Raw genomic sequence first — 14772 nt, 5'->3', positions numbered from 1 at the left:
GTTAAGTATTTTGAATATTTATTAGTTCTAAGGAAAGCAAAACAAGAGTTGGTTAATATCAGTTCACTTTGTTCTCTAAAGGGGGTGGGGGGAGCAAAAGACAAATAAATGTCCATTATAAACGGGAACAGAGAAAGCAGGAGCAGACCCCATATTAACGGGACAATGCCAGGGGAATGCATGTGAGTCCTCAATTTGGGATTTTTTCAATTAGATGGTGGGGAAGAGGTCTGCAGGGGACTAAGGCTCCTACAATTATGCAGGTAGGGCTGAGCCCCAGGGAGACCCCACCAGTATATGCAGGTAGGGCTGAGCCCCAGGGAGACCTCCCCCAGCCCCGCCCCGCCCAGGCTCTGGAGGCCAGGGAAAATCTAGAGGAAGAGTTGAGAGGGATTTGTCTTAGAGCAGAGGGTTCAGAGGCCTGAGCTCTACGACTGTGGATGAGCTCCCAACAAGCCACTGCAGCTCATGGCCAGCACCATGCACGTGGCCAAACCTTCCCTGACAGACTCAGGCTAGCCTTTTGTGGCCCGTAAGAGCTGTTGCTGGGGACTGCCAGCTCAGAACGCTATTGTGGTCTGCTCAGGAACCTTTGAAATTGAAAGCCCCGAGCTCCCCTTGTCACTGCTGGTGCACATAAATACAACCAGGGGGGATTTCCCATGGAATTTTTTGCAACCACTCAAATGTTTCATTTCCCATTGTTTGCCAGCCCCTCTCCGAGCCTCAACTGTCAAAGCAGCAGCAAACACAGGCTGCTTTTCCCTCAGGACCCCACGCACAGCGCTTGCTCTTGCTCCCCCTCCACGTCGGGAAGCTGGCGTTGGCAGGATATGATGGGCTCGGCCAGGGAATAAGGTCTGTTAGTCAACTAGTGAAGCAAGTCAGCACAGGGAATACCCGGCCCTACCCAGCCCAGCCTGCTGGGGAGGCACAGCTCTGTGCCATCCCCCTGGTTATTAGTATAATCATGGCGACTAATAATTATATTTATGGAAAGAAATCCCTTCCACAAATCCAAAGCACTTGACCAAAATATACAATGCGGCTGTTAATTTTTTGCTTTTAAGATATGAACTTGAATCATTTTCTTCCCTGACCCAGCATGCTTTAATGGAATTCTAAGTTGTATTCCATACATCAGTGCTTAGAAAAGACCGTCTTTATTGATTGAAAACATCTGTTTTAGACAGGCAGTGTGCTGGACATTTGGGGGACCCAAATACCATAAGGAGGTGCAGAGATTTCAAGGCAACATGGGGTGGAGAGTGATAAATGGGAAGTTCATCCAGGGGATGTTGGTCTGAGGGGTGGGTAGGAAGCCAGGCAGACACGTCTGTGATCTCTCACCAGCTGGCACTGAGTACACATAGTATGCATAACCCTGGGCACCCACAAAACTGATTCTGTGAGGGTCAGGGATAGTGAAGATACCTGTAAACATCCATTTACCAGGGCCCACCCTCTGCACCACAGAGGTTACCCTAGTAATGGATTTATTCATGTAGCCATTCATTCACTCGTCCATTAAAGCCGCGGATGTTTACTGATTTCTTTAGGATGTGCCAATTTGAGGCTATATGCTGGGGACACAGAGATGACCAAAGTCAACCTGGTGCCTTTCCTCTTAAAGTTTCCATCCCAGTGGGGCAGACAGCCATTAAAGAAATACCTACGTAGAATAATAAAGAAATATACAATACAATAAAGAACAATCAAATACCCATGAGAATCTTCATGCTCCTCTTTTACTGATCTCCCACTCTATGCCACATGCTGTGAGGGCCACAAATTTGAATCAATGCCTGTGCAGCAAACCCCAAAGACCAACCAGAACTCCTGACAGAAAGAGGCTGGACCGCGGTGACAGTGGCACTTTGCAGTTTACATGGCACTTTTTACACCATGGGCACTCTGGATCCTGCCAGCAAGGCTGGGCTGGCTTGTTAAGGAGTTATTCCCTCCAATTCCCATGGGAGGAATCCGAGGCCTGGAGAGATAAAGGGACTGGCCTGCCTGAGGTCGCACGGCTAGAAAGGCCAGGAATGCTACGCCTATTTTTACAATGACAGAAGCAGAAGCAGAGCAAGGTGGCCATTTTATTTTCCCAAAGTCACACTAAGACGCCCTATGTGTCAGAGCAGAGGGAACATAAGTGCAAAATTCTACCTGGAAAGAGAACAGATCCTGAGACAGGTGAGTCTCAGAAAGTAGAGACTGAGAAAGATTATAACACAGGACATGAATTCCAACTCACATCTCTTCGAACGGGACCTCTCCTCTTTGCCTCCGGATGAGTGGGTTTTAGTGTGGCCAGAGCGTGATCTGAAGTCACCAGAACTAACACTTAGCGACCCCTCTGATATCCCAGACATCACAGGATTCCTGCGAGGAGCATATTAAAACTCCCATTGTCCAGATGAGGAGGTTGAAACCCTGACCACACACAACTAGACAGTAGCAGAACCAGAATGTAAACTGTGGTCCCTCTGATACTGGGACCTGTAGAGCTTCTGATACCCAGAGCTGCATCCCTCTGGGGGCCTAGGAGTCCTGGCAACAGGATGCTGGAGGAGGTGGCCTGCGGAGGCAGGGCCCAGGGGTTGAGGCTGCAGTGCTGCCCAGGAATGCAGCCTAGCCCGCCCACTTTTTAACACAGTGGCATCCCTGACAGACACCCTTGTCCTTTTCCTGTGCTGGCCTTCGTAACACAATAAATAAACCCTTAGAGAAACGTGACCTGAGCCAGGCAGTAAATGATGGCACTGTCAGTTGTACACGACTGTTGAAACAAACACAGACTGTAATCATCGTGCTGTACGGGGAGAAAGACATTTGGCAAATGAGATTCCATTTTCACATTGGTTTGTGCTGAGCATATAAATTTCCTGCGGGCCGGCCAGCGTTGGGGATGTGTAATTGATTGCCTGCATTATAATAAACAAGCCGTGACAGGTGATCATTCATCATATTCCGCTGAACGTTCCAGCACACCAGAAAACGGAGGAAGAGAGGGAACGCGCGAGCGAAGGCAGAGGAGAAGGAGGAGCCCGGGGGAGGGGAGAGGGTCGGAAAGACGGAGTATTCCCGACAGACAGAAAGCCTGGGAAGGGGCGGGGGAGAGAATCCTCAGAGCGGGCTCGGGGAAAGTGAAAGCAATTACTATAATTCTTTTGATTATCTAATTTGTTCTTTCTGGTCTTCGTTATGTGACCCTCCCCCCATCCCACTCCAACACAGGAGGTCCCCCTCGGGGACTTGGGAAGACACAGAAAATGCTCCTCCCAAGATTGAGGAGAGGAAGGGGAAAGGCGATGTGGGGGGAGGGGCCGCGTCTAGTTGTAACCGGAGTAGATATCGGGAAAACCTCGGGAGGGTGCGCGCGCGTGTGTGTGTGTTCGGGAAAACCTCGGGAGGGTGTGTGTGTGTGTGGGTGTGTGTGGCGCGAGTGTGTGCGGGACTCAGCTTCGCCTTTTGCTCTGTGATGCCTCCAATCAGATGGATAGGAACCCGTTTTTTCTTAATAAAAAAATTTAAAGCGTGTTTGAAAAAAAAAGTGAAAAGTTCCTTTTATTGAAGGAAAAAACAGAATCCAAGTTGGCACCGGCTCTGGTTCCAGAAGCCTGTCATGTGGGGCTCTCACTCCTCCCCCCTCGTCCCCCAACCCCGCCCCAGCCCCAGCCTCTCTCTGCCCTTGGCCCGGGGCTGGGGTCGGACAGGACCTGTTGGGCAGCACCCTCCTTTCCAGGAGCTTCAACCTAGACCCGAGGCGGAAGCACATTGGCATATGAAGGACAGAAAGACAAATGCAGAGCTCTCGAGCCAGCGCACGCATTAAATAAGTACTTACATTATGCAAAAGCCAAGGCCCTCAACAAGGGAGTGAGTGAAGACAGGGGACAGGGAGGGATTCGTCTCCCCAATTCTCACCCTGTCAATTTCTAGCCCTCCCATCCTCACCCATCAAATGCCCTCTCATCTCCTCTCGAGTACCAAATGCTTAGTCCAGGTGGGAGCCTCCAACCCTGGGAGCTGGGAGTTGAGGGGGCGTGGCCCGCGCTAAAATAGGGGGCGGAGACTGGGTGGGGCTTAGCCAGGGGCGGAGCCCGCGCTGGAGGGGGCGGGGTGAGTACAGAAGAAAGACAGTAACGTGATCGGCGACTTTGCTTCTCATCTCCCACTGCTTCCTACAGTCCTCTGTCTTTTTACCCTAGCTTTAACAACTGTAATCTGTTACTTTGGGGATTATTATAGAGTCGCCGCTTTTGGAAAATCTGTTCAAGAGACCTGCCTTCTGAAAGCTGTGACATCAGCCCCAGCGGTGTGGGCTGCCTTCCCTGGGTGATCTATGTGGTCTTTGAAAGATTAACAGCTCCTTTGGGTCTCCCAAGAATCCGGGAAGAAAGCTAGGGCAGGTGCCGTTTTCTCAATACGCTTATTTCTTCCCATCTCCACATAACAATTTATGAAATGGATCTTAGGGTCCCTATTTTTACAGGGGAAGAAATGGAGACACAAAGAAATGAAGTTACTTGCTTAAGATCTGGCAGCAAAAAGAATAAAAAATTGAATCCAAGGGTCTTCTTCCAGCATGCTTTCCAAACTCCCTATGAGGACACATACTTTCTCCCTTCAAGCCCCATGAATGATAAGTGCACACATGTATGTGAGGGAGAAGAGTTAGGTCTGTTTGGGATGGCCAAGCCCTCCTGCTACATATCACTCAAATTTGCCCCCTTCTCTCCACCACCACTGTGCCCCCTGGTCCAAGCCATCTTGCTCCTGGACCATGCTCCCACCTCCTCAGGGGTCCCCATCCTAACACTGTTGCCCACTCCCATCCATTTTCCACCTGCAGTCAGGATGATCTGAGCATGAAAACACCATCCAGGTCTTTCACCAGCTGGCTCAGCCTACCTCCCTAGCTCCATCTTTTATTATTATTATTATCATTATAATAATAATTATTATTATTATAAAATACACATAACATAAAATCTGCTGTTTTAATGATTTTAAAGTGTGCGACTCAGTGACATTAAGTAGATTCACACTGCTATGCAGCCATCGCTACTATCTAGTCCAGAACTTTTTCATCACCCAAACAGAAACCCCTTACCCATTAGAGGTCACTTCTTATTCTGCCCTCCCTCAGCCTCTGACAACCACCAATCTGCTTTCTATCTCTACGGGTTTCCCTACTCTGGAAATTTTATATAAATGAAATCCTACAGTATGTGGTCTTTTATAACTTCTTTCACTTAGCATAAGGTTTTCAATGTCCATCCATGTTGTAGCAACTTCATTCCTTTTGATGGTTGAATAATATTTCACTGTATGGATAGACCACCTTTTGTTTATTCATTGATGAACATTTGGGTTGTTTCCAATTCTGGCTATTGTGAATAGTGCTTCTGTGAATACTTGTGTACAAGGTTTTGTTTGGACATCTGTTTTCAGTTCTTTTGGGTATATACTTAAGAGTGGATTTGCTGGGTCATATGGTAATTCTATGTTTAACTTGTTGAGTAACCACCAAAACTCTATTCCACAGTGACTGCACCATTTTACATTCTCACTAGCAGAGTACAAGGCTTCCAATTTTTCCACATCCTTGCCAACATTTATTATTTTCCTTTTTTTTTTTTAATGACCATCCCAATGGGTGTGTCTAGCTCCATCTTTTAGTTCTCTTCCCCTCACTTTTACTTCTCTTGCCTTTCACATCCTCAAATATACCACTCTCTCGTAAAAGGGGGCTTGTAAATACAGTGACTTCTGCCTTCCCTCGTCTCCAAAGCTAGATCAGATTCCCCAGTGATGATGCATCTAAGTGCCATAGCCTTCCTTTCATCGGTCCCAACTTGATTATGAATTTACATTTCCTGTGTGATTACTGATTAGCATCCATCTTCTTGACTTGACTACAGCCTCCCCCCAGGCACGGACAATTCTGCTTTTGCCATCCTCTGTATCCCCAGCACTTAGCACAGTCCCAGGTAGATTCTTGGTGCTCAATAAATACTTGTTGGATGGATGGATGAACAATGAATGAGATCCAAGTTTGGGTCCTGCATCCTTATGAATTTCTCTTTTCTTTTTACCACTTCTCAGTGGAGTTGGTAGGTCTCCATAAATTAGAACCTGAAAAGCCTGCTCCATCCGTAAGGTATGTGGAGGCTGATGAAGTTCTGGTTGCAGAATTCATACTCACTGACATCTCCCTTTAGAGCCATGGTGATTCTGGCCCAGGATTCTGAGTCTTGCGTGCGAATTGTGCCGATTCTGCCCTTCAGTGCTGCTGAAGGTTTAGGAGCTTGAAATATATATGCTTGGTGTAAACATGACCTCGGCATGACAGGGTGATCCCTGTGTTTGCCAAGCCATTAATTTTTAAGTAATAACAGCCACCACAACAAACTGCATTTCCCCCACATTCTGAGTCATTCTTAAGGTCAGAACTATGGGATGGTATGAGACAAAAACCTTATAAACTAGACTGTAGTGGTGAGTTCTCTGTGTTTACAGCTCTGCTCCTACACGCAGGTCCAAAGAGCTGAAAATAGAGGATTAAAAATTCATGCAGCTACTCTCTTCCAAGGAATTCCAAATGCTTAGAATACGATCTTTATCCCGCGAAGTCATCAGCCTTCGGATATCACCATGCCCGTCTTGAAGACAGGGAAACAGAGGCCCAGAGATGTGAAGCGACTTTGCCAGGGCCCCCCCTGATACGGGAGCCACAGGCTCAGGCAAAGAGCCCCCTCTCACCCATCTTTCTAGCCCATGCCCTTTCCATTAGCTTGATTAAGACAACTGATTTATTCATTCTCGGTGGTTGAGAGGGGAAAAAAACCCAACATGCCATTTGTGTGATATAAATATCGCTGGAAAAAGCTTAAAAACATTGTGTCATACATATTTTCTTAATACCACAGTCAATCACACATGTCCAAATGCACAGTTCCATCAACCGAGGATGGGGGTGGGGGGAGACCCAGGAGAGACTTAGCTCTGAATCCTCAGTCCCAGCTAAAGATACACTGGTGGTTTTCTCTTTAGCATATTGCCTTTAAAGAACCTCCTAGAGGTCTCAGAAGCTTGATGTTGGGCCAGAACATGAGTAGGCAGGGAAGCAAGGGTGCCAGGGTGCCTGTCAAATTGGCCAGTTCCCAAAGAAAAGATGGGGATGGCCATTTCTAACTCAATGTGCTCCCTGGACTCACAGAAGGATTTGGATCTCAACGTGGTTCCTCTTCCCCCGCCATGCACTACCCGCCCCCCCACCAGCCGCCACCATCATCAAAAAGCCTTTAATCCCGGTGATTCTACTGTTAGGAATTTAGCCCAAGGAAATAATTAAAGACGTGTAAAAAGGCTTAGTGACAGGATGTTTCTCACAACACATAGACTATGGCAAAATATTACAAGCAGCCTCCATAGCCAACCAACTATATAGGTGATTGATAAGTAAATCATATGGTTCATCCCCTAAAACCCTGCTCAGATTTAAAAAGAAAAAAAGACTAGAAGGAAATAAACCCAGATGTCCACAGAGCTTGTCTTTGGGTGTGGAAATATGGGTCATTTTTCCCTTTCCTGTAGTAAGCTCTTATTTTTGGGTGATCTATTCAAATTTGGTTGACTCTACTGGACATTTTATGAAATCACTAAGATTTAGAAGTCATAAATGGAACAGGAAGGGACATAAGTAAAGGCCCAGAGGCAAATCAGTGTCAGGGAGGAAGCAGCTGAACTGCAGTGGGAGATTCCAAATGTTGAATGCTGAGAAATGCGGTGGGTTTGTGGGTTGTGGACAGACTGTGAATCTTTTGGAAGCCAAGGAAAGGAAAGTACACTGGATGGGACAGGCACTTGGGAGCCACTGTAGATTCTTGAACAAGAAAAGACATGGGCAATTCCAAGTCAGACCAAGAAGAGATAGTCAAAGAAATGAATGAGCTGGGAGTGAATCTGGTGGTCTCATAAATCTTTTATGGAAGGATCTGATTTCATTGGTTTGGAGGTAAAGCGTTTTGAAGAATAGCGAAACTCTAAGGAAGTCTTGAGATTGTTTTCATTTTACAGATATGACAACTTCAGCCCAAAGAGTTAAATAAATTGTTCCCAGATCCACAGCAAGATGGTGGCCAAGTTGGGACTGGCAACTAGGGGTCCTTATTCCCAGCTCCAGTCCCAGCCCACCTCTTTGCTGCCTGGGATCCCAATTCTGAGATGTTAACCATGTGTACAACTTTCTAGGAGAATCAAAGACCCTGGCTTACTTTCTGGAGTCCCACCTAAACCTCCATCTGTTCATTCATTCATCTGTCCATCCATCCATCCAACACTTATTAAGCACCTATCAGGAGACAGACATGCTAAGTGTTAGGGTGGGGGTAGAGAGGAGATGATGATGGCACATAGTAGGTGCTCAATAAATATTTGTGGAAGGGGAGGAGGGAAGGAGAGAAGGAAAGAATAGTTCCTGCCCTCAAGTCACAAAAGATCTAATTCAGGAAACAGAACCTTATGTGCGGGGTGAAAGCCGTGCTTTCACGGAGATGTGAACTCATGTACTGCAGCCCCAGGCAAGATACATAACAGAACCAAACCAAAAAGAGTCGACTTCCTCTTCTTTTATAAGAGGACTTAATTCAAATAACATTTATGGAGCACCTATAATGGGACGGGGATTAAGATTGTCCCTGTTTCCCCATGTTTACACATGAAACCAAAAATGGCCAGGAGGAAGTAATCTGTGGAAATTGAAAAACCAAGGGATCACCAAGCGTCCAGAAAGGACAGATGTTGTTTGTTTCTTTGAACAACTTTGACTTCTTTTTCACCCTCCAGCCACTTGGTCTGATTTTCCTTTGGTTACTGGTCCTGGGGTCCTTGGCTCTGGTCTGATGGAGGGAGGGCCAAGCTCATGCCACAATCAGACCCTCCCATCAGCCCCACCCTCCTCCATTTCCCTTTTCCAGTTATTCAGGCTTCTCAGGCCATTGCAACCTCACATTGCCAAGTGAACATAAATCAAGGGGCCACAGCTCCCGGATCTTTGAGAAATGGGAACTTTGCGGAGCCTTTCCAAGGGGGTGCATGGGGAAGGAAGGGGAAAGAGGCATAAGGAGAAAGTTCCATGTGGTTCCTTTAATCACTGGGTGGAAGGAGAGAGGAGAAAGTTCAAACAGAGCCCCGCAAGCCAGGCCGGGAAGCCAGCTCTGAGCTCCACTGTTTAAGCAACTGCTGTTGGCATCACTGAGGTTTGTCTTGGCCCAAACCTGTCCTGGGAAACAAGAGAAGCTCACGCTCTTGGAATTCGCTCCCTTAACGATTCACTCAGCAACTCAGCTTTGGTGGACAATTTTTTAACAAAAAGAAAGAAAGAAGAAAGAAAAGAAAAACCATGGAACCAATGGTTAGATATGCACTCCCCAAACTCATCAGCTTGGACTGGGCTGGGAGGAAGAGAGAAACTTTCTGAGCCTCCCACGGGGAGCCTCTCCCAACTGTGAACCGCCACTTCCTAGAGTGGGATCATGGGTGAGACAGAGCGAAGCAGCAATCTGGAACATTGTGATTCAAATGCTATCCGTTGAACTCTACGGACTTTGGAGAGAGGCACTCGATAAACAATGAAAGTGCAAGGTGGCTCTCAAACAGTTGTCTTTTACTGAGTGCTTTCCATGCACCAGCATTGTACCAGAACTTTCCATCCCTTGTCTCATTGGGTCCTCACAGCCACTCCACCAGGGCGTATGTTTCAGTCCCACTGCACAGGTGAGACAGCTGAGTCCTGATCCGTCACTGACCCGCCCAAGGACACACAGCTAATGAGTGGGGGGCATCCAATTGTGAATCTGATGCCCTATGACAGCCCCACCCCCAGTCATGCTCTTGACCACGCTGCCCTCCTGCCTTTATTTGTTGCTTCATCGCCACGTGTCATCACCGTACCTTCTCGGATGACATGGAAAAACTGAACAGGCGTGCACTCAATCACAGGACAAGATAGGACAGTGACCCCGGGCGGCGTCTTCCCAGCTTGGTTACTGAGGTTCTCAGTAGCCCTGGCTGCTTATGGAAAGTAGCACAGTGTGTGGAAATGCCACTGGATTAACAGGGGTTCGAAACCTGGCATCCTCAGACCCTTTGCAGGTGCATGGGTGGAATTCAGGGGTCCATGAGTTTAGCTGGGGAAAAAAATGACATCTGTACTTTCACTAACCTCTAGTAGAAAGGCAGCATTTTCTTCTATGAGGAATGAAGGTGACGGAGCACTGTAGCATCAGCAGTTCCTGTGACTTCAGCACACATGCAAATCACAGAGACTTTCCTATCAGTAACAGTTGTTGCAAAGATATCAAAATATTGTTTGTGCTCCTCACAACTTAAAAATTGCAGTAGTAGACAGACCAGCATCTAGATCTTGATACTTAAGGCATAATAAAGAAGCTCGTATAGTACCGTTTCACAAACTCGGGTTTTCATATTTTGATATCTGTATTGTAGTATAATTGGTTTCCTTTGCAATCCTATATGCTTTATTTTATGTAGCCTGATTCTGAAAAGGGGTCCCTGGCCTTCACCAAACTGCCCAAGGGACGCATCCATGGCCCATGCCTGGGAAGCTGAGATGAAGCTCCTGTTCTTAAAAAGTATGCAGCCTAATTGGAGAATGAGACAGATACACGTATCAATATTTAAGATGCAACCTTAAGTGTAAAAGAAAAGAGTAAACTCTTTGAGGGCAAGCACTGCATTTTTTAAAAAACATGCTCTTGAGGGGTGGGGTAAAGTATCTATATATTCTTCTATCCATAGCACCCAAAACAGTGCCTGATAATCAGTTGTGATAGGTCATTAACAAATAGTGCCAACTGCACAAGCTCAGCCTCTCAACCTACGCTGCTTACAAGCTGAGTGATCTCGGGCCAGTGATGATGACCTTTCTGTCTTGATTTCCTCATTTGGAAGAGGGGCTTAGCAAAACCTTTTTCTCAACGTTGTTGACACAGTCCAATGAGATGAAGGGTGTGCATGCACCTAGCTTGGTTCTGGGCTCATCCTAAGGGTCAGTTCAGAATGACAGCAGCCCCTGTGGCCCCCAAAGCTCTCTTCTGTGGGAGATCAACTTTGAGAAACCTGCCCAACAGGCTCCACCCCTGGCGTGGAGGTGAGTCACCCTGGAGGGTCTGCATCAGAGCTCAAGGCAGATAAATCAGTTGATGTGGGTCTGTCTGTCCCTTTCGGTGCCTCTCTGATAGCCTGGACGCCCCGCACACCTCCATGGAGAAAGCACTGTCTCGCCTCCATTGTCGCACGAGGAGGCAGGGTGGGGGAGGTGAGGCAGGACTGGACAGTCAGGTCCCTTGGCCTCCTGCCCCATCACACGCCCGGGTGGCATGATCCGTGATGGGTGAACGCCTACCTTATCTTGCCACTCTCATGCGCACACATTTGCTTGGAAGATGTCTGTGTCTGCAAGGGCTGGTAAGAACCTGGAACAGCCTTTGAAGGTATCCAGCCAACTGAATTTAATTAAACTGCAGTTCCAGAAGCTAACAGCATTTTCCTAAGAAAGCAATACAACTTCTAAAAGTCCCCTAACACTCCAGTGCAGCCCATTTCCTGTGCTTCAGACTATGTCATAAAACTGTCCATAGGGTGGTTTCCTTTGATGATGGATCCGGTTAGCGAGACATTTTTTTTTAAGCCAGCATCACTGTCTCATCTTTCTTAAGTTAGGAGCATCCCGGCCCTCCCCTTACACTGCATTTGTTCTTGCTTCTCCAAGCTGAAGTCACAGGACCTTTATCTTTTCAACTTGGCTCCTCGCTTGGCCCCTCACTTGGCCCCAGAGGCCACCATCTTGGAGAGTCACACACCCACTAGCTCAAGATGAGGGCACCGTCACACTCCGGAGCCAAATTTGATTGTATTGCTGCATGAAGTAGGGTAAAGTGGTGGCTGAGGAGTGCTCCTGCTTCCAAACATACTTTTCAGCCGTTCATTCTTCAACCGTTGGGCCCTTATTATGTGCTAGGGGCCGGGGATGTAATGGTGAACAAGATAACACAGCTCCCACTTCGATGGAGCTATATTTATATGGTCAAGGGAGAGAGAGAGATAATGAGGACATAAGCAAATAAAGACATAAAACAGTTACAGATTGTTAAAAGTGCTAAGAAGACAGAAACAGATGGCTGGAGTATAGTGGAGGGATATTCTTAGATAAAGTCAAAGAAGATCTCTCGGAGGAAGTGACATTCAAGCTGAGACCTGAGGGATGAGACTGAGCCAGGCATGGGAAGAGCCAGGGCAAGAATATTCCAAGGCAGGAGGAACAGCAAGTGCAAAGGCCCTGGGGTGGGAAAAGCTTGGCAAGAGCTAGGAATTGACAGAAGGTCAGGGTTGCTGGAGTATAAGGAAGAGAGTTGCAAGAGGCGAGGAGAGAGAAAGGCAAGGGGCTGTGGAGACCATTGTAAAGAGTTTGGATTTTATTCAAGCTGGTTGGGGACTGAAATTCACGTGGGAGATGCTCCACATATGAATTTGTTGGATAAATGGATGATTTAGAAATATCCTTCCATTTGGAGGCTTAGGCATCAAAAGTCTTCAGCAACTGCATCCCTATCAGAATTTCCCCCAGGACTCATTTGTCTATCATTCAGTTGGTCCATTTGCATATATGCCTATAAATGAGCTCTAAAGACATGGTTATGGGAAGACCCAGGCATGGGTTTACCAGGGCAGCTGCACTGGCTGACTCCAAGAAGGTACCATTCTCATTGTGTTCTCTGTAAATACATTCCTGGAGCACAGCATCGAATTGGATGAAATAGTGACTCCTAGATTTGGGCAGCACGATGTCCTGGTCCCAGCTTGGACACTCACTAGCTGCACGACCCGGGGCCAGTTTCGTGCTCCCTCTGGGCCTCGGTTTCATGAAAGAGGATGATGCCACACCTACCTCCCGGGGTTGTTGAGAATTTTCAAGCTAGGGCAGTGAAAGCACAGTATTTGAACTTGGTAAAGAAGGGTAACTAACTGGGGTCCTAGAATGAGCTTCAAGGATCAGTGGACCCCCTGAAATTGCATACAAAGTGTGTATCGTGTGTACATCTGCATACAAAGGTCAGTGCATTTTTCAAAGGAGAGGATCCAAAACTCTCTCCTCGGTTTCTCCGAGTCCCGTGATCCACCATAGGGTAAATGCTATTATACACCTGGCAGCTGGGACTGCTACTGGCCCTTGAAGTTGTTCTCTTGCTCTGAGATCTAGTTAAACATTTGCTTGTTGATGTCTTGTTTCCTCTGGAGTCTGTAAGCCGATTGCTGGCAAGCAGCTGCCTGCACTGACCCTTCCCTCCCCACCTTGCAGTCACGCTAACCCCTGACTTCCCACGGACCCGCCCAGCAGCGATGCATCAGCCCAGGGCCAATCCCTCCCCACTGTGCACACAGGAGGCTCAGGTCCCAGCTGCGTCAGTGGCCAAGAGTGGGTGAAATGAGCTAAATCAGTGTGCTATTCCTGAGCCAGGCATTGCCTTACTCCTCCCAGGTAATAAGATGCCTTAACCCAGATACACATTCTCTGCAGGCTACCCCCAAGGAGCGGTAGCTAATGGCAGGGATTTCTGGCACCAGGTTCCGCCCAGGAGGAAGATGGTCCCGTTTGTGAGAAGAGGAGATGTGAGAGCTTTGACTTCCACCCCCCACAGAAGGTTGACCCTGGGTGGTTTGTATATGTCTGTGTTCCCCACACATCCCGCATAGTGCCCAGCACATTACAGGCACTTAACAAAAGCAATAAATAAATAATGGTCATTTCCAGCCCATCTACCCACCACACCCTCCGGGGATCCTAACGCAGTACCCTCACCTCTCATCTAGCCGATTCCTAACTGGTTCCCCCACCTCTTCCTGAGAAGTAATAAAGTTAATGATACTTTGTGTAGATGTTGCATCTTTCTTCTCAAGAACTCCAAACACTTGATTGTTATTAGCTCTTCATCCTCATTTCTGAGTTAGGTTTAAAAGGCAGGGGTGGGGTATTCTACCCACCCCTATGCCCTCCCACCAAATCGATGTTATTTCAAGGAATTGAGGTCTAGGACAGGAACTTTGCCCAGATCTGCAAGTCACAGGCAGGGGGAACTAGGAATAAGGACCTGCCCCCCAGATCCCCATCCCTGAATTTGCTCTAAGACTCCCAAAATCTTTTTTTTGCCTGGAAGCAAAGCAGATCTTTCTAATTCTGCTAACGTCCCTAATAGTCTCTCAGTTCCTGAGGTTTGAGAAAACCCCTTGCTTAGGAAGATCCCCACAGGGAAGAAAAGGTCCCGCACAGTGTGATACAGCCAGACACTGGACCAGGACGCTGCTGCCGTGTGGACCACCTCAAATTCAGATGAAGGCCCTCCAACACACCCCAGAGAGTGTGAGTTAGAGATCCTCAGTGGGCTTGGATCTCCACGGTAAGCACCTCCCTCCACTTCCAGAACAAAGCCCACAGTGCTGAGAGGCTATACCCTGGGAAGCAGCATGGCTCAGGGAAACCGAGAGGCCTGCTCCTGGCTCTAATTATCTGAATAACCCAAGGAGAGAATGAGTCGGAAGTTTCCAGACCTCGGTTGCTTCATCAGTTAAATGGGTCTAATATTAGCCATCCTGTGTGCCTCGTCAGGAGGTTGGCAGCACAAAGCCAGACAGATGTGAAAGTGCTTTGAAAAAACTAGACATTCTGTTGAGATGCTGCTGCCG

At 47.5% G+C, this 14772-nt stretch overlaps 1 protein-coding gene across 15 annotated transcripts in view; it reads left to right on the top strand.

Annotated features, from left to right (window-relative positions):
• SPRING1 (SREBF pathway regulator in golgi 1) overlaps window positions 1-14772 on the top strand; it is a 316969-nt gene that overhangs the window by 150503 nt on the left and 151694 nt on the right. The window contains exon 6 of one of the 15 annotated variants that reach the window (XM_082416854.1): window positions 14286-14473. The exons of the other annotated variants lie outside the window; for them this stretch is intronic. Coding sequence (XP_082272980.1) covers window positions 14286-14458 — 173 coding nt within the window. The 3' untranslated portion in view covers window positions 14459-14473. Of the gene's footprint in view, window positions 1-14285; window positions 14474-14772 lie in introns of those variants that run through there. 15 annotated transcript variants of the gene reach the window in all.

This window comes from Balaenoptera physalus (genome assembly GCF_965194825.1).
Source record: "Balaenoptera physalus genome assembly, chromosome: 12".
Lineage (NCBI taxonomy): Eukaryota > Metazoa > Chordata > Mammalia > Artiodactyla > Balaenopteridae > Balaenoptera > Balaenoptera physalus.
This window is presented reverse-complemented; position numbering and strand designations above follow the sequence as displayed.